The sequence below is a fragment of the Carassius carassius genome, chromosome 1, assembly GCF_963082965.1.
Source record: "Carassius carassius chromosome 1, fCarCar2.1, whole genome shotgun sequence".
NCBI classification, from domain to species: Eukaryota; Metazoa; Chordata; class Actinopteri; order Cypriniformes; family Cyprinidae; genus Carassius; species Carassius carassius.
The window spans coordinates 24,321,642-24,340,875 of NC_081755.1; the positions used below are offsets into that span (position 1 = coordinate 24,321,642).

The 19,234-nt window shown below is 40.6% G+C and overlaps 2 protein-coding genes across 3 annotated transcripts in view; both read left to right on the plus strand.

Moving 5' to 3' along the window:
• Nucleotides 1-7,858, plus strand: LOC132142484 (nuclear body protein SP140-like protein). 2 transcript variants are annotated; one of them, XM_059552400.1, is made up of 17 exons: nucleotides 1-110; nucleotides 322-492; nucleotides 1,369-1,543; nucleotides 1,647-1,853; nucleotides 2,021-2,140; nucleotides 2,225-2,358; nucleotides 4,120-4,176; nucleotides 4,266-4,314; nucleotides 4,393-4,425; nucleotides 4,489-4,608; nucleotides 4,689-4,828; nucleotides 4,910-4,978; nucleotides 6,128-6,255; nucleotides 6,342-6,450; nucleotides 6,643-6,717; nucleotides 6,876-7,019; nucleotides 7,164-7,858. In XM_059552400.1, the coding sequence occupies exons 2-17, from the start codon at nucleotides 331-333 to the stop codon at nucleotides 7,242-7,244; spliced, it is 1,803 nt and encodes a 600-aa protein (XP_059408383.1). In that variant the 5' UTR covers nucleotides 1-110; nucleotides 322-330; the 3' UTR covers nucleotides 7,245-7,858. The 2 variants fall into 2 exon arrangements, with proteins under 2 accessions (XP_059408383.1, XP_059408375.1); XM_059552392.1 differs by having other exon boundaries at nucleotides 4,393-4,608.
• A 637-nt stretch (nucleotides 7,859-8,495) lies between these two features.
• Nucleotides 8,496-19,234, plus strand: part of LOC132116851 (uncharacterized) — a 58,765-nt gene continuing 48,026 nt past the window's right edge. The window contains exon 1 of the mRNA XM_059526137.1: nucleotides 8,496-8,585. The gene's annotated coding sequence lies outside the window, so the exon portion shown is untranslated. The remainder of the gene's footprint in view (nucleotides 8,586-19,234) is intronic.

The window sequence follows — 19,234 nt, forward strand, 5'->3', positions numbered from 1 at the left end:
CATTGTCTCTATACAGGCGGGAGATTCGGAAACGGCTCTTTCTGTTTTACTACTCGTCGTGTCAAGTACAGAAATACACAAATTCTTCCAGACAGTTCCGCCGATGACAGGTAACGTTACACACGAGTCAAATATGCAACTGTTGCGTTTAATGTCTGCAAAACATCCGTACATAACATTTCTGGCCTATTCAGTTGGTACAAGAGTGTAAGACATTGCTTTATAATAATGTTTTTTGACAATGAACTATACCTGTTTCATTGTATATTAATCTGCATGCTGTTTGTAAAGTCTCTAAAATGATTTCATGTCACATTATAGATCGAATTAATGGGAGTCAGTGCCCAAATGGACCAGTTAGACTTTCTAACGAATGAAGAGTTGCTGTTTTTCTTCCATCGGAAAAAGACAGAGATCTCGTGCATAGAGCAACCGCACAGACTCCTCACTCAGCTGCGCGACCACGATCTGGTGCCTGAGAAACTGTTTGAGGTAGAAACACGCCCACCCTTACATGCCCACTCTCTCTCACCCACCCTGTGCTTTTTACCTTCATTATAGAGCTATCTGAAGGACAGTATATAGTACTCTACTATAGTAACTCGCGCTATTTCAGAAACTAAACAAAAAGTTCTACTGTAATACCATGGTAACTTGGTTATACCATATACTATCGTAATACCATGATATTTTTGGTGTTGTATGATATTTTTTTTGTTTGGCATTTAACCATAGTAATACCATGTTTGGGGGCATGCACTACTTTTTTATCATTGTACCATAGCTGGTTTTGGACATTGCACCCTAAGTGGCCAAACCACAATAGCAATACCACATTTCCAACATGCCACATTGCATCTTTGCAAAAGCTATGGCTTTACCATGTTGTATATATACACCAGAGATACACAAATGCTGCATTTATATGATCAATAAGTAAAGAGAGTAATACTGTGAAATGTTATTACATATATATTATAACATAAATATTATTCAAAAACTATATATATATATTAATATATATGTTGTTGTTGTTTTCTGTTAATGTTAAAAACATTTGTGCTACCTAATAATTTTGTGGATACAGTGTTACCATTTTTTTTTCAGGTTTTTGGATGAATAGAAAGTAAAAAAGACAGCATTTTATTTGAAACAGATTTTTGTAACTATTAATTACAGTATTAATTTCTTTAAAAATATTCATGGGACGTACTATCAGATACCATCACTTTACCATGGTACCTCCACTATATTTAAAAAAAAAAACGGCTATAGTGTGTCAGTTCATTGTTTTTTCATATTTAGGCTTGATACATCTGATCATAGTTGCTTCTTTCCTTATGTCCTTCTCTCTGTTTTTGTCTGTAGACTGTGAAAAAGATGCGTTCTCGTGAGCAGAAGGAGAAGGGCTTTTATGAGGTCCTGGACTGGGTGGAGAAAAAGAGACCTCAGTACATGCATCAGTTCTGGCGCTGTGTATGTGAAGATCATATCCTGCTGCTGTACCCAACACTACGCATCCTCAGAAACAGTCTGCTGGACGGTTTGTGCTTTTTTTTATTACAGTATTATTAGCAACTATACTATGATAGATCAAGACTGCATACATATGTACATTATCTTTTTTATTATTTTATTTGTCCCAGGCACTTTCAAACTCTATGAAAAACCTCCGGATGTTGAGACACTAACAGACGAGGAAGAGAGTGAAGGAAAAGCAGAGAAAGGGAAGGAGAAGAGGTACAAAAGAACGAGAAGTAAAGATGACAGAAGTAGTGAGGATAGTGATGGTCCTGGTCCTTCCTCTACTTCCACACCCAAGCGGAGGAAACCAGTCAAAAAACCCACATTCTGTGAGTCCCTGAACTACAGCAGATCCAAAAACAAATTTTATTAAAATTATAAAAACTATAATAATATAATAACTACTAACACATGCACCCTGTTTCCTGGTGCCTGATGTCCTATTCCTGTTTTTTCACTCTCTCCTGATCTGTGTCATCTTCTCTTTCTTTCTCAGCATCTCCTGCGAAGAAAGGAGACAAGCAGGAGATTTGGACCTGGCCTATTTATAAAATTCATCTGCCTGTAACCTGTGGGGATAAAGAAGGCACTCTCTATCGGGAAAAACTGCCTAAAGGTTCACCATCATTGAGTTTTTGCTATTTCTCTTTGGTGGGGTGGATTGTTTGGTCTGAATGCATACTTTCCTTGTCTTCTGTAGGGGAAAAGTGTATTTTGTCCCAGGGACGCTGGTTCAGCCCAGCAGATTTTGAGAAGTTTGCAGGGAAGGAAAACTGCAAAAACTGGAAATCCAGCATCCGCTGCAGAAACATTACACTTAAGAAACTCATAGAGGTAAATAATGCAAGCACATACAGATTGTTGGGATTCATGGGATCTTTGTTAAAAGGTTTTGCAAATTGTCCTCAGTTTTGCTGTAAACTTATTTTACACGTCACAAATACTTTTTATACACATTTTTAAATTAACTTTTTCATTTTGATAAATAGTTAGTCAATGCGTTATCAGTCTGTAGACTACTTATTAACTCAAAACACCTGCAAAGGCCTTTAAATGGTCTCTCAGTCTAGTTCTGTAGGCTACACAATCATGGGGAAGACTGCTGACTTGACAGTTGTCCAAAGACCACTGACACCCTGCACAAGGCCCTCCAAGACACAAAAGGTTCTCGCAAAAGAGGCTGGCTGTTCACAGAGCTCTGTGTCCAAGCAGATTAATAGAGAGACGAAGGGAAGGAAAAGATGTGTAAGAAAAAAAGTGTACAAGCCATAGGGATAACCGCACCCTGGAGAGGATTGTGAAACTAAACCCTTTCAAAAATGTGTGGGAGGTTCACAAAGAGTGGACTGCAGCTGGAGTCGGTGCTTCAAGAACCACTACGCACAGACGTATGCAAGACATGGATTTCAGCTGCCGCATTCCTTGTGTCAAGCCACCCTTGAACAACAGACAGCGTCAGAAGCGTCTCGCCTGGGCTAAAGACAAAAAGGACTGGACTGCTGCTGAGTGGTCCAAAGTTATGTTCTCTGATGAAAGTAAATTTGGATTTCCTTTGGAAATCATGGTCCCAGAGTCTGGAGGAAGAGAGGAGAGGCACACAATCCACGTTGCTTGAGGTCCAGTGTAAAGTTTCCACAGTCAGTGATGGTTTGGGGTGCCATGTCATCTGCTGGTGTTGGTCCACTGTGTTTTCTGAGGTCCAAGGTCAACACAGCCATATACCAGGAAGTTTTAAAGCACTTCATGCTTCCTGCTGCTGATCAACTTTATGGAGATGCAGATTTCATTTTCCAACAGGACTTGGCACCTCCACACAGTGCCAAAGCTACCAGTACCTGGTTTAAGGACCATGGTATCCCTGTTCTTAATTGGCCAGCAAACTCGCCTGACCTTAACCCCATAGAAAATCTATGGGGTATTGTGAAGAGGAAGATGCGATTTGTCAGACCCAAGAATTCAGAAGAGCTGAAGGCCACTATCAGAGCAACCTGGGCTCTCATAACATCTGATCAGTGCCACAGACTGGTTGACTCCATGCCATGCCGCATTGCTGCAGTAATTCAGGCAAAATGTGCTCCAACTAACTATTGAGTGCTGTACATGCTCATACTTTTCAGTTGGCAAAGATTTCTAAAAATATCATATTTCTGAAATATATCAGTCTGTGTAATGACTGAAAATAATATACAAGTTTCACTTTTTGAATGGAATTAGTGAAATAAATCAACTTTTTGATGATATTCTAATTATATATATATATATTCAGGTTTTATTTGTTAATCAATATTTCATTTTTATGTGTGGTTAGGGTTAGAGCATAAAGATCTAATTTGCACGGACGAATGAACATTTAAGTGGCATTTTTATTTAATTATTTAATTGGTACAACTACTATTTTGAACTTTTTTTTTTATTTTACAACTAGCAGCTTACAGCTTGTAACAGGAATGTGCTTCTAATACAAAGCAACAGAAATACAGCACATATGTTTGTACTGTCTCTTTAATTATAGCATATGAGGTAAATATATTAAATTAAATAAATTCAGCAGACCTCTCATATTCATCTGTATCACTTTCTTTTTCATTTTTTCAGGAGGAGCATCTTCGGTGTCCACCGACTGAGAGGAGAAAGAGAACCTGTGTTCAAAAAGTACTTTGTCTCTCTATGTGCAATGTCAGGTTTTGCTTTTCCTCTGTTTTTCATTTGACATTCATTAGTGACTTTGTTCCTTCCTGCAGAACATGAATAAGAAGTTTCCAGTCAGCTCATCTGAGAGCTCCAGTGCAGGTGAGTACCCATAATCCTCGCTCATTCAAACGCTTTCTGCTGTCTTTCTGAATGCAGTAATATGTTTTATTGCTCAAGATTTAGAAACAAGCTCTAGTTTGATGGAGGAAAGTGATGCTGAAGATTTCCAGGAGCAGGGAGGGAGGGGCGAAGGAACAGAGTTTAGAGGGAGAGTTGAGGATGAGGAGGAGGAAGAAGAAGACATGGCAGATCTGTCTGTTTTCCAGGCTCCTTCTTTACCAGTCACCTGTGTTTCACTCACTGGGACTCTGTACAAATACAGGTTCGCATCAGGTAGGTTATTTGTGTGCAGCAGTGTGTTTGTTTTGTTAAAGGTTTGAGTGGGAAGTGTTTAAGTTTATGTTGTGTTGCAGGGAGTCGTGGGAAGTGTATACGTACGGAGGAAAGATGGTTCACTCCGGAGGAATTTGTAAAGCAGGAACCGACTCTCACTGATGGACTCTGGAAGAAAGATATACTGTGCCATGGAAAAACAATCAACTTTTTACTCCAGGTAACAAATGGGAACGATAGCATATAAAAAGTATGATCATTTAATTATATATATATAATTTTTTTTTTTTGTCAACTCTAGAAAAAGTTTCTGCGCATCCATTCCCTTCTGTGTGAATGTGTGAAATGCAGCACTCAAGAGGAAGACTTGGTGAGAAACATCTCTACCTGAAATATTTTATCATAAGCAGTCATCATAAAAATAATTTATATTAACTTAAACTCTTAACATTCTTTTAAATGTGCACATTAATGTGTATATGATCATTTATTTACTTGTTCTAAATCTGTATTATGAGTTTCTTTCTTTCTGTTAAACACTAAAGAGGATATTATAAAGAATTTTCTTTACCAGACAGTTGACACACTGTAGTTATTGACTTCCATAGTAGAGAGAAAATAAAGTGGAAGTCAGTCAACTGTTTGGTTACCAACATTCTTTAGAATATCTTCTTTTGTGTTCAACAGGAGAAAGAAACTCATACAGATTTGGACAGTGTTGGGGAAATGCATTACAATATTGCATCACTCCCTAAAAAGTAACTAATCATGTTACTTTTTTGGAAAGTAATGCGTTAATTTACTTTTTAAATCTGGGCAGGCTTTTTTTTTTTTTTTATTATAAAAAAATATTTGTGTTTAACATTTAATTATTGCAGGTTTGTATAATATTTTGAGTTTGCACTAGCCTGTTTTTATTAATATTTGATGAATACTGAGTTTGTTTCTGTTCAGGTGAGGTAAGTAAATACATGTTTATATTTAGTCTAGAACATCAGTAACATCATGTTCACACAGCGCAGACACAACCTCTGCACTTATGACAACATGACAGCTGTCAATCAGTACATGGGAAAACAAAGTAACTAGCATTACTTATTTGAAAAAGTAACTCAGATATTTCCTTCTGAATTATATAAAGTAAAGTTAAGTAAACTAGTTACTTAAAAAAGGAATCTGATTACGTAACTCACGTTACTTTTAATACGTTACCCTCAGCACTGGATTTGAAACAGTGGAGGGTGAGTAAGTGATGACAGAATTTTCATTTATCTATCCTTTTAATGGTTATGAAACTAATGTTAAAAAAAATAATAATAAAAATTCTTGGACTTACAAGAAGCTTACATTTCTTGATCCAAAATTTATTTTTCCACCCCTTTTGTGGTGAAATATAACTGACATATTGTGCTTAGTTTCCAATACATCAAAACAAGTTTGTAAGATAGAAGAGCCAAATGCATTTGAGCTTATTTCTGTGATGGTGATAAAATGTTGTGTCATGTCATCCTGTGACTAGATTGCCCAGAAAAATGATGACGAGTGTTATGTGTGTCACTCTGAGGGAGATCTTGTGTGTTGTGACGAGTGTCCACGAGCTTTTCATTCACACTGTCACCTACCAGCTGTACACGGAGACTCACCTGGGTGAGAGAGAAAAACATATTGAACATCTTTAAATTAGCAAGTATGTATGTTGAACATTCATCCTGTATGTGTGTGTGTGCTTGTAGGGAATGGATTTGTACCTTGTGTGTGTTAAGAAACAATCAACAGTGGCTTGACTCCAATTACATGTCTGAACAAGAAGCTTTCAATGCCCCAGTGTCTCAATATATATTGGTAAATACACACACACACACAAAATCGGCACCTTAATATAGAAGATAAACACAAACATTTAAAGGTGCTCACAATTTGTGACAGCCTTCAGTCCCCTAAAGTGCTGCCTACATAGGCTTCTTAGCAGGTTTAGAAACAGAACAATTATTTATGGGCCTAACTGTGGATATGTGTGTTGTTTGTCATCTTTAGCACTGCCACTACCTCCTGTTATGTGTGTACAGAAAGGACATCCAGAAGGTGTTTGTTGAGGATCCACGACAAACAGTGAGATCGCCTCCTTTTTTCTTCTTGCTGTCTTTTACATGTGACCATTACTCTTTTCTTGCCTTAGTTTAATGTAAAATATAAATAGAATAAAAGAGATGAAAAATATGACTTTACATTTATAATGCATTAAAAACCAGAAATAAAATGACTTCCAGGTGCGCAGATACTCTGAGATCATAACTCAGCCGATGTGGCTGGACAGAATAAAGCAAAAGTTGGACAGTAGAGAGTATCAGACGGTAGGAGCGTTCGTCTCTGACTTTCAGCTCATTTTCAGCAACTGCAGCATGTTCAATAGGGTAAGTGCCACTGAAACATGTTACATAATAAATAAATTGCCAAATGATAGATCAATAGCTTGTTAGAATTGAGTTGTTTTGCAATCTTACACGTGGATTCATACATTACATTTTATTTTTGACACATTTTTTTTCTTTCTAAAGGACAATGAGTTTGGCCGAATGGGTGCCAGGCTGAAACAAATGTTTGAGGAAGAGTTCCGGAAAATCTTCAGTATCCAATGACGGCTCTTTTCTACAAGTCTTTCGAAGATACAATGGAGAGCTTCTTAGCTTCGAATAGTCATTAGATCTCTTTATAATGTATATAATATGTATAACATTTTTAATTTTGCAGTCCTGCAAAGAATAAGTGGTTTAGAGAATAGACGGATGCAGTACAGGACTTGCTGTTCAACACTTTTTTATGTAATGCTATCTTTCCAATGCAGTGACCGATTATGTCATTCCCAACATTATACTTCTGGTAATTTGATTATGACAGTACAGTAGATTTGCTACTATTAACTTTTTTTTTCTTCTACTCCATATAGACCTTGATGACTGTCAGTGTTCAGGTACTTTAAAGGTGAAGGGTGTCATTTCTGTAACTGCAAGTACAATGATTGTTGTAAATAGGTTCCTAAACAATCTGACCACCCTTTCTGACATGCTCCATCTTCCATTGTTCAGAAAACTAGCAGCCCCACCACCAAACACACAGCATTAAAAACACTACAGAGCCAGATGTTTGCACCCTTTTATGGAAATTAATCTAATTTTTTAATTTTTTTATAAAAATGTATTTCTCTTTTTATTTTCATTTGTGGCTTTGGATTTTTTTTTTTTTTAACATAAAAATTGTAACAAAAATTGCACAATTCACATTAAATACCTACATCAAAATGTATTGTAGCAATTTGTTTGAATCATTTGCTGGGTTTTTTTTTTTTTTACTACATATAAACGTTAATTATATATAAATAGATCTATACTTTTATGTAAAAATTTTGATTTTTTTTTAATGTTTATTACTAATAGTAAATTTTGTTTTAGTTTTTTTTTGTGTGTGTGTGTGTGTGTAGTTTCTTCTTGTTCTGTAGCTTTTTTGTATTTGGGGCATTTTGATGACAGAGTAGCCTATGTGTAGATACACTTGGTCAGATGAGTAAATTTAACAAAATATTTATATTACACCTGCGTTGCCCTTTAAGGGATAGTTCCCAAAAAATTTTAAATCGTCATTTAACGTTACTCACTTAAAGTAAAAAAAAAAAAACTTTATCAACATTCTTCAAAATATCACTAGTTTTCAGCAGAGAAATAAAAGCTGTTTGGAACAGCTATATCGAGTCCTTTACTGGAGTACAAGGTATAAATAAAAAATATGCCTTCTTGTAAATTAAACGTTAGTCTGTTTAAATTATTATAAAAAACACAAAGTATGATTAAAAGAACAACTGAAGCGAAGCTCGGCGCATCCTCTTCAGTCTTGCACGCGCCCCTCGTGGTTCTCCTCCCACTTTCTCGTGGCGGCTTTAGTCGGATGATAATTCTGAAAACAGCGCTGTATCCAAGAAATTTGAGGTAACTGCCAAGCTAATGCTTATTGCTGTTAAAGAGTAGTATTTGAATCTGTGTAACTGAATACATACCGTTTTCCAAATTAAGTAGTTCATCGTTTGGTGTTATAAACCGTGCTTCGAACGCTTTCGCTTTCGAGTTCGCGATTTTGTCGTCACGTTTTACAAGAAAGATAATTGTCTGTTTTCCTTACATCCATACATCTTTCACTTATTAAGTCTAAAACAAATTGTTAAAGGATATGGATTTATTATTCTTTAATAAATATTCAACAATATTCTATTCAACAATAAAACTAGACTACATGACAAACTAGCTAATGGGTCATTTATGACGTAAAAGGATATTTGACAGGCCAATTTTAATTCCAAAAATAATATCCATTGAAATTGTTCGAATATTAAGAATGTTGTGTACATATAAATTAATATTAAAATCTCAAATTAAGTGATGTTAGTGTTTTTCCATCTAGCCTACAGCCTTAAAAGTGTAGGCTAATGTGGTGCGACCGTAATTGTATTACAATTAATTAAATTACTTTACATGCTTTATATTTTTATTACAAGTTCTCAGTAATGAAAGTGTTTAGAAAGAATTTAGCATTTCTTTTGAGTTTTTGTAAATAATGATCACATATTTTTGTTCTATAATTCCTGAGTTGTATTCTTTAATGTAACATACTTATTTTGACTTATAATTGACGTAATTTGCGCGTAATTTGCAGGAGGGTTACGGGGGTCATGACCCCCCAAAAAATCAGATCCAACTAATATAACCCCCTCAATATCATCACATCATTCCGATTAAAATAATATGAAATATTCAGAATGAATACTTTTGTTCGTATTCTTTATTAATTTCATTTGCCAGCAAGAAAGATAGTATCATATTTAAATAATCTGTAATGTAGCTTAGCTCAGCATTTCTCAAAGTGTGGGGGGTAGAGACATGACAAACAGGTTTTGTGCCCATCTTTTTAATTCCTTTATTTATTGACCACACACTCAAAACAAAACAAAGACACGTTTAAATGTAAGCCTTACTTAACCTTTTCACACGTAAGTTTAAAAGTTTTTCAAGGCGATCGTAGTATCGCTTTATTGGTTGTTTTTTTTTGCATGGAGTTTGCAAAGTGACAAAATGAATCAAAGCACAACTAACGTTAACGTCAGTCCACGCTTGTATTTTGTCAGTTTCTAAATTTGATGTTATCAGAGGCTAAATGCAAACACAATTATTATTGTTTTTTATCTACTTTTGAGTCTTATTTCATGCAAAGTGATAATATAATTGCACTTTCATTTTCTCTGTTTGAAAGTTTTTAATGCTGTTATTTGATGTTAAGTTTTTAAAATCTGATGTTAATAAAATACATTTTAACAGTTAATCTTAAAGCCTAGTTTATTAACATTTTGTTGGGGTGATTGGGGACAGGTGGGGCTCGGAACCCTTTCCTACCTCCGAAGTGTGGAATGGCAGAAAAAGTTTGAGAAACACTGAGTTAGCTGATAATTTGTTTTGTTGACTGGAGTTGGCTGGCTAGATGTTCGTTTGCCAGTGTCCTATGAGGTAAAGCCAGAGGGTGCCAGGGACTGTGTAGAACCAATGTCACTGAATTGTAACTTAAGTTGCTGTTTGCTCCAATACAGTCACCCGTTTTGGGGGGATTGCATAATTAAATTATGCAAATTAGCACGTTACCTTTTACACAAGAAAATTATTCAATAAATAAATAAATTAATAAATATGCCGCGAGTTTAACCCCCCCAATGGTAGACCCAAAGTTACGCCCTTGGTCGCACCACATGACACCTTATACACTGAACAAAATTATAAATGCAACACTTTTTTTTTTTGCCCCCATTTTTCATGAACTGAACTCAAAGACCTAAGACTTGTTCTATGTACATAAAAGGCCTATTTCTCTAAAATATTGTACACAAATCTGTCTAAATCTGTGTTAGTGAGCTTGTCTCCTTTGCCAGAATAATCCATCCACCTCACAAGTGTACCATATCAAGATGCTGATTAGACAGCATGATTATTGCACAGGTGTGCCTTAGGCTGGCCACAATAAAAGGCCACTCTAAAAGTCTTCTATGGCTGTGTGAAGTTGCCAGTTATTGGCAGGAACTGGAACACGCTGTCGCATACGCCAATCCAGAGCATCTCAAACATGCTCAATGGGTGACATGTCTGGTGAGTATGCTGGCCATGCAAGAACTGGGATGTTTTCAGGTTCCAAGAATTGTGTACAGATCCTTGCAACATGGGGACAAGCATTATCATGCTTCAGCATGAGGTGATGCTAGTGGATGAATGGCACAACAATGGGCTTCAGGATCTCGTTACTGTATCTCTGTGAATTCAAAATGCCATCAATAAAATGCACCTGTGTTCGTTGTCCATAACATAACCACACTGCCACCATGGGCCGCTCGATCCACAACATTGACATCAACAAACTGCTTACCCACACAATGCCATACATGTAGTCTGCAATCTGCCCTGTAGAATGAACACTGGGATTCATCTGGGAAGAGAACACCTTTACAAAGTATTGCCAAATTCTCTGAAACGCCTTTGGAGACGACTTATGGTAGAGAAATAAACATTCAATTCACGGGCAACAGCTCTGGTGGACGTTCCTGCAGTCAGCATGCCAAGTTGCCAACTGCACGTTCCCTCAAAACTTGCAACATCTGTGGCATTGTGCTGTGTGGTAAAACTGAACATTTTAGAGTGGCCTTTTATTGTGGCCAGCCTAAGGCACACCTGTGCAATAATCATGCTGTCTGATCAGCATCTTGATAGACCACACCTGTGAGGTGGATGGGTTATCTTGGCAAAGTAGAAGTGCTCAATAAGACAGATTTAGACAGATGTGTGAACAACATTTGAGAGAAATAGGCCTCTTTGAGTTAAGCTCATGAAAAATGGGGGCAAAAACAAAAGTGTTGCATTTATAATTTTGTTCAGTGTATTTTGTATAAAAATCACATCGCAAACGTTAAGTGCACCATTTTATTTAACTTGACAATGGAGACAATTGAATAAATACATATTTATTTCATTTTGATCAGAATGATCAGAACCATTTATAATAATGTAATCATTCCTCATCAGAAATACATTTAGTTTTAACAAATAGTGTGGCCTTGTTGTGATGATCATCATGCTGCTTATGGGTATTTGGTATGTCTGTGTGAAAGTGTGGCACGTGGCGTTAACTGCAGGCATTTCTTTAACCCCAGTTATTTCTGAACTTTGCACAATCTTGACTGCTGAGTTGTCCAATCATACTGCTTGGTCTGACCAATTCGATCTGACCAATCATAAAGCCAAATCTGCCATTTTTTCCAATAAACAAACCAGACGAGAGTAGATTACACCTTAAGTGCACTTGAACTCGAAACATGCTTTCTGATGTTCATTCATGTTTATTGTATGCTATAACTAGTAAAGAGAAAGAGACGATTGGTGCTGCTTGAACTGAGGAACTTCAGTGATCTGTCACGACACATTACAGAGCCACAAAATGGTACTTATTGTTTGACTCTCTTTAAAAAATTTGCTCTGTCTAGTCTGGCGGCATGTTGTCAGTTTCTTTTGCTGTATTTTTCATTGAGTGATAACATCATGTGTGGCATGAGAGCGGCATGGCTTGTTGGACATAGCAACACTAACTAAGGGGGCAGGGGGATCTTTGCGAAGGATTGCTGGCTCAGGTTCTGAGATGACAGCATGAACATCTTTCTTACATTAGACAATGACTTCTGGAGTTTGCGCTTGACTGCATGTTAAGAAGTAACTCGCTGCCTATGGTGAGTGGTTGGCGGTGGCTCCTTAATGTGTCTATGGGTCCCAAAGTGGTTGTTTCTTGATGGTCGCACCACATGATATTTTATCAAATGGGACAATGTTTGTTTGTATATTATGGTCTGAATATAAATACAAATGCATTGCAATTTTGTACAGGATTGCAAATAAATTTGAATACATTTTGAGTAATTTCAGAGATGTTCCAAAACAGCCAGACGGTCACACCACATGATATTTTGACATTTAAAGGTGCAGGTGATTGTCTTTAGAAACAGTTTTTGTTAAGCTGGTTGAAAGTCTCTTCACATCCCTATAGCTATCATTAAGTCAAGTGGTATAAATGTATTTATATATATTTATATATTCTGTGGGAGGAGTAGGACAAATAAATGCTCAACCAATAATTGACTTTCCTACCTGCCTGTCAACATATGTATTTGTATACCTCTGCGCACCCTGTTATCAGCACATTCAAGTATGCTATGCAGACAGAGCAAGAATGACCCTGTCCCAAATGCCACCCTAAACCATCACGATCTGACCTTGGAGGTGGAGTTTCCTGGACTATAAAAGCGGGATGAACTTCTGGCTCATTCTCTTACCTTTCTCACCTCAGAGACCAGGTACAGGTAGGAAAACAAAATTAAAATTGATTATCTAACATTCAATTAATCAACTAAGTGGTGCAGGTGCCTTGTGTCCCTTTGAATTGTGGTGGTTAAATGGCATAGTAAAAAAATGGTAGTATCTCCATTGCATTGTTTTGTAGCTAGCTAGTATGCTAAGCTATGCATTGTTGGTGTAATTCTGTTCTATTTCAGAAATATATCAATGTAAAAATAGTGAATATTCTTCTATTAAATTTGGATCTGCAGGGTATGTTTGCTTACTAGTGAAGGTAAATTTTTCTATTTGCATTTTATTAACCCTTACTAATGCTCACAATATTTGGGGGTTGGTATAAGCCTTCTGAGTACATTCGCATACAGGTAAAGGTCATCTTTTTTGTTGGCTTAATTTACTGCAGTTGCAATTGCGCCCATTTCATCTCATTGCTGCTGGTTTTATCAATCAGCAATGGACCCCTGTGATGAACATCCAGATGCCCCTTATATCTAGGATTGCTCACCTGACAGAGGATATGAATAATCCTTGCAGTGCAGCTTGTGAGAGGGGTCTAAGGCACTGGATTTAGGCTCCAGTTTCTTCGGAGGCATGCGTTCAAATCACACCGCTGCCTGCATTGGTTTTAACCAAGGCCGGGAGGCTCTGCATATAATCGAAAAAAGCAGCAGCCAGGTTCACCAGAGACATGCGAGTCAAACAATATGAGTTGTTCTCTCCCACAGCCAATCACCTGTTTCTTTGGCAGGGTGACTTAGTTCTGTTCCTGGACCCCATCCTGAGAGAAACAACTGTCATGAGAACTGGATTCGCAGCATGGTGGCTGTGCATGGCAAAAAGAAGGAATACTCTTTAGGTGGTCGCAATCATAAGTGTGCTCTCAAACATTTGTGTGACCTCCAGTATGACTACAATTTCAAACCAACAACTCATAAGTGTGTAAACCAACCTCTGCTCCACTACCAGAAAGTACAGATGTATAAACATTGCGTACACACAAAATGGGCATAGAAATTTGTGGACTCTGTTTTCCATTCAGATATCTGGATTTATAAAAATGCTCATAAACCAGTAGACAATGGACTTCGGGATATGCCACCAGATGAGCAGGCGATAGCATAATAGACAGCTTTGGGACTAGGGCTGAAACGATTCCTCGAGTTACTCGAGTAACTCGATTACAAAAAATGATCGAGGCAAATTTCTCTGCCTCGAAGCCTCTTTTAATTTATTTAAAATCTCACGTCAGGTTCTTTTGCAATTATTTTTTTTAATGTGATACAACGCGTTTACGTCACCCACAAATCGTAAGGAGACGCAAGGAGTCAGCAGTGTTTTGATTTGAGGGCGCTGGCAAACGTAAAGAGAACGTCGTGGCCTGTGTCCATTGCAAGATAGAGCTGGCATACCACAACTATGGCCCTATGATTCCCGCGATGCAGAAAACGCAGAGGGAATCGCGGAATCCAGTCATAAAAACGGAATTTACAGTTTAACGCGGAATGGCAAGGAATTTGCCAAATTTTGAATTCATTAATAAAAAATAGGTCATTGCACTGACATCAAATCACGATATTGACTAATATCTGTAAATATTAAGCCGGTACAGTCTGTTTAAATATGAATAATGCATGTTCTGCGTGTCTTTGTTAATGAATGGCGCAGGAGCTCGTCTCCGTTTATTAACACACACACTGAAGTGCGCGTGTTGCTCGCGGTGATTTCGGCATCTGCCGTCTCACCTAGTAAGACGTGAACACATGAACAACATCTCCAGAACTGCTCTGACAGTCACTTCATGAGCATTTGACCGTTTGATTTGAGTAAAAGTAGCATCACATCACATAGGCTACAAAGAACTGTAAAGGTACGTCAACCCGTCAAAATAAAAGTCCGATTAAAGACTATTGTTCAGCAGAATGTACATAGCCCACTACAAAAAAAAAAAAAAAAAAAACATTTTTTTAAGGTTTAATCACACAACATTTCTTCCATGTTTTATTTTTTATAGTAAATCCCCTTTGTTAACAAAAAGTTCACAAAAAGTGAATTTTCAATAATTAAAAGATAAATTAAATTAATGTTTTATGTGTTTAATGTTTAATGTGCATCTCAGAAAATGATTTATTTAAAACCCCAACTGAATGGCACTTAAATGCACTTAATTCATCTGTCAACTTTATCATTGTTCACAGTACAGGTACAGACAGACAAACAATGGGTAATAATTAAATGTTTATTTTTGATGTATGCATTGCATTCTATGAATTTAAAAAATATATATATTTAAAAAAAAAAAGAAACTTAGTTGTTCATTGTAAGAGACCCAGGAGTCTTATTTTCTCTTGCATAATTAATATTGCACTTTAATTAAGCAAAAACACATTTTATCCGATTACTCGATTAATCGATGGAATTTTTGGTAGAATACTCGATTACTAAAATATTCGATAGCTACAGCCCTATTTGGGACAAGCCCCTGTTTTAGCTAATCCATACTGTCCTGGCAAGAAGTGTGCTATGGGTGACTGCCTGATTTCTCACTGTTTATGCTGCTGCACATGTGGGTCATGTGGGTAATGCTTTGGCCTAATGCTGGCCAAATTGGTGGGTAATGCTGGCGGCCTTACAGAAAACAATGTGTGTGGAGGATCAAGATTTCAAAATGTTAATTGATTCGGCTTTGGTAGTGCATACACAACAGACACATGATGTAAGTGATGTTATGTCATCAGTTGTCTTTGTCACAGGCAGATATCGCTTGCTCATACTTCTTTGCCATAATGAGCAGACTGATAAAATTACCAGAGAAGAAATTAGTTCTGTCTTTCATTTAGATTCTCAGGAAATGTTGGACAGACCTGAGCATTCCATTGCATTGAGTCATTGTAATGGAAAGGGCATTACATTGAAAGGGCTTGCTCAATCCCCGGGCTTTAAAAAAATTTTTACACCTCAAAAAACACCTCAAAAGCCGCAACGGCCTGCCTAATATAGACATGATGTTGTGGCCCTGCTGGTGTCCAAGAACATAGCTTTGATGTCAACAGTCAGAATCCCACCTCACTTCCCTGAAGGGTTTGTCTAGAGCTGTAGTCAAGTCCGGCTTTGTCGAGTCCAAGTCAAGTCCAAGTCCAGGACTAGTCAAGACCGAGTCCAAAAAGGTTTGAGTACAAGTCCAAAAGTTTCGAGTCCAAGTCAAGACCGAGTCCAAATGAGAGAAAAAAGGATCCTCTTCAGCACCACGGAAGGTGGCGCGCGCGTCCCCGCGATGGAAGACGTCTTGCAACGCCTCGCGGAAGTGAGTATCCGCCAGCAGCAAATAGTGGAACACCTCGCCACTCGCCTGGGCAGGACGGAGGATGAACTCACCGCCGTCCGGGCCTCCGTAGCCCAGCGCGTTCCGCTACCTAATCCGCGGGCACAAGCCACCCGCCTGTTACCAAAGATGACAGCTGATGACGATGTGGAGGCCTTCATACAGGTCTTCGAGAGCACCGCCCACCATGAGGAATGGCCCGAGGAGGAATGGGCACGTGCACTGGCACCCCTCCTCACCGGCGAAGCACAAAGGGCTTACTTCTCGCTCCCCTTGACGGTCGCCAACAACTATGCCGAAGTCAAGCGAGAGATCCTGGCGAGGCTCGGCCTCTACCCTGTCTGCGCCGCCCAGCAGTTTCACGAATGGGAATACAAGCCCCGGGTGCCAGCCCGTGACCAGCCGAACTCGGCCACATCGCCCAGCATTGGTTGCTGGAGGGAGACCCCACCCCAACACAGGTAGCGGAACGAGTGGTGGTCGATCGCCTCCTCCGCACGCTACCTCGCGCCCACCGTCAGGCCGTTGGGATGAGGAACCCAAGCAACGTCGTGGAACTTGAGGCGATCGAGCTGGCGGATGCTGTCCATCACAGCGGGGCAGGGGACCAGTTGCCGCCATTCCCCCGGAGGGTGGTCCAGGAGCGACGCAGGCTCGAAGGCACCCCGCGACCGGTCAGCAGGCCGACGGTCCCCCCCACCGCGAGATGAGCCCATGCCTAGCGCTGACCCACCATCACCTCCGCGAGCCTGGCTGTCAGGCTGCATCGTCCACCAGCGTGTACCAGCGGGAACCCTCCGAAGCAGAGGTGAAGGTGGATGGGAGACGATTCCGGGCCCTGCTGGACTCATCCGGTCACGGTTGTGTCCCCCCCGAAGCAACCAGAAACGCTTCCTACCGATTACCTGCGTGCACGGAGACACTCGCCAAGTACCGGCCCGTGAACTGGTCATCTCGTCCCCCCAAGGCACCTGGCCGGTGGAGGTAGGCCTGGTGAAGGAACTGCCGGTGGCCGTATTGCTCGGAAGGGATTGGCCTGGCTTCGACAAGCTGCTAACCGCCTCTACTCAGCCTGCCAACCCCAAGGGGAACCGTCGAAGGCCGAGGCGGGCGCCAGGACCCCGCCGCCGGCCGGCCCGCTGGCCCTGCTAGTCTCCGACAGTGGGAGAGAAGTTGAGTCCCCCTCCCAAACTATTCTATGATGTGTTCCAACAGGCCACTGGAGGGGGCTCTTTCGCCAAGGAACAGCGGGAGGACGACCGACTCAAGCACTGTTGGACTCAGGTGCGAGTCGTCGACGGGAAGGACGTCCTCCCATGGCCCCACCCTCTCCCACATTTTGTCGTCGAGAACGGCCTGTTGTACTGTGTCGCCCAGACCTCATGCTTCCGTACGTCCTCTTCGGGATCCACAAAGTCCCTCAGGCCTCAACTGGTTTCAACCCCTTCGAGCTCCTGTTCAGACGGCAACCACGAGGGCTCCTTGACGTGGCCAGGGAACCGTGAGAGCAGCAGCCTGCCCCTCATCGCACCATTATCGAACACGTCCGACAGATAAGGGAATGGATCGACCGAGTGATGCCATTACTCCGGGAACACCTCTCCAAGGCTCAGCAGGCCCAACAGCGTCACTACGACGGGAGAGCACAGCCGCGTGAGTTCCAAGCCGGCGACCATGTCATGGACCTGGTCCCCAGCTCTGCCTGCAAGTTCCTGGCCTCCTGGAAAGGGCCCTACATGGTAGTGGAGAGGATGGGACCGGTCACCTACCGGCTGAGGCAGCCGGGACGACGGCAGACGGAGCAGCTCTACCATATTAACCTCCTGAAGAAGTGGGTGGGAACCCGGGACCAAGTGGCGGCCTCAAGCCTCACCGAACCCGTCGTAGTGGACGTTAACCCCTATCTCTCCGCGGCTCAGAAGACAGAGCTACAGCTCAAAAAACACATGGACATCATCCTGCTGTCCCATCAGGCCTATGCGGCCACCTACCTGGACGACGTGGTGATCCTCTCCGAGGCATGGGAGGGACATCTGGAACGTCTGCGGATGGTGCTCTCGGAGCTCCGGCGTGCTGGGCTCACCGCCAACACCCGCAAATGCCACCTAGCCCTCTCTGAGGCCAAGTACCTGGGCTTCCAAGTCGGCCGAGGCCTCATCCGGCCGCAGGACAAGAAGGTAGAGGCCGTACACTCCACCCCGAGACCCCGGACGAAAACCCAGGTACGTGCCTTCTTGGGGTTGGCGGGTTACTACCGTTGTTTTATCCCCAACTTCTCCTCTTTAGCTGCCCCTCTGACAGACCTGACCAGAAAGGGGCAGCCGGAGAAAGTATGCTGGACTCCGTCGGCGGAAGAGGCCTTCTCCTCAGAAAGCAGCGAGTGACCAACAGCCCACTCACTTTGGAGCATGTCTGGACACCCACTTTCATTTTGGATTTGCACCGAAAAGCACAGGAACGAACGGGAAGCACCAGCCATCAGGAAGCAGCTCACCTCACTTCACCAGGCACTTTGCAACATAAAGAAATCCACCCTCCGGGGCTTTACATTCACGAAACCTTGTCGAGTGATTCTTCACCCCGTGACAATACAAAAGTTTTTGCAAGTACGACGTGAATTTTAGGATTACAATATTGCGTTGAGCTGTTACTTTCTATGACCTTATCTATGTTGCATGTAAAAAATAAAATATGTAGGTCTAATGTAATAATTAGGGTTGTGCCTGAAGCCGAATACCTTATTTGGAATGGCACGGATGATGACTTCAAAAAACGAATAACGAACAAGGAATAATTCTGGCTGAATACTCGGCTGAAGCTGGCACAGTCTGGTGTTTTCTAGATAACAGTTGAGTCATGGGATCAGCGCAATATTATACACAGACCT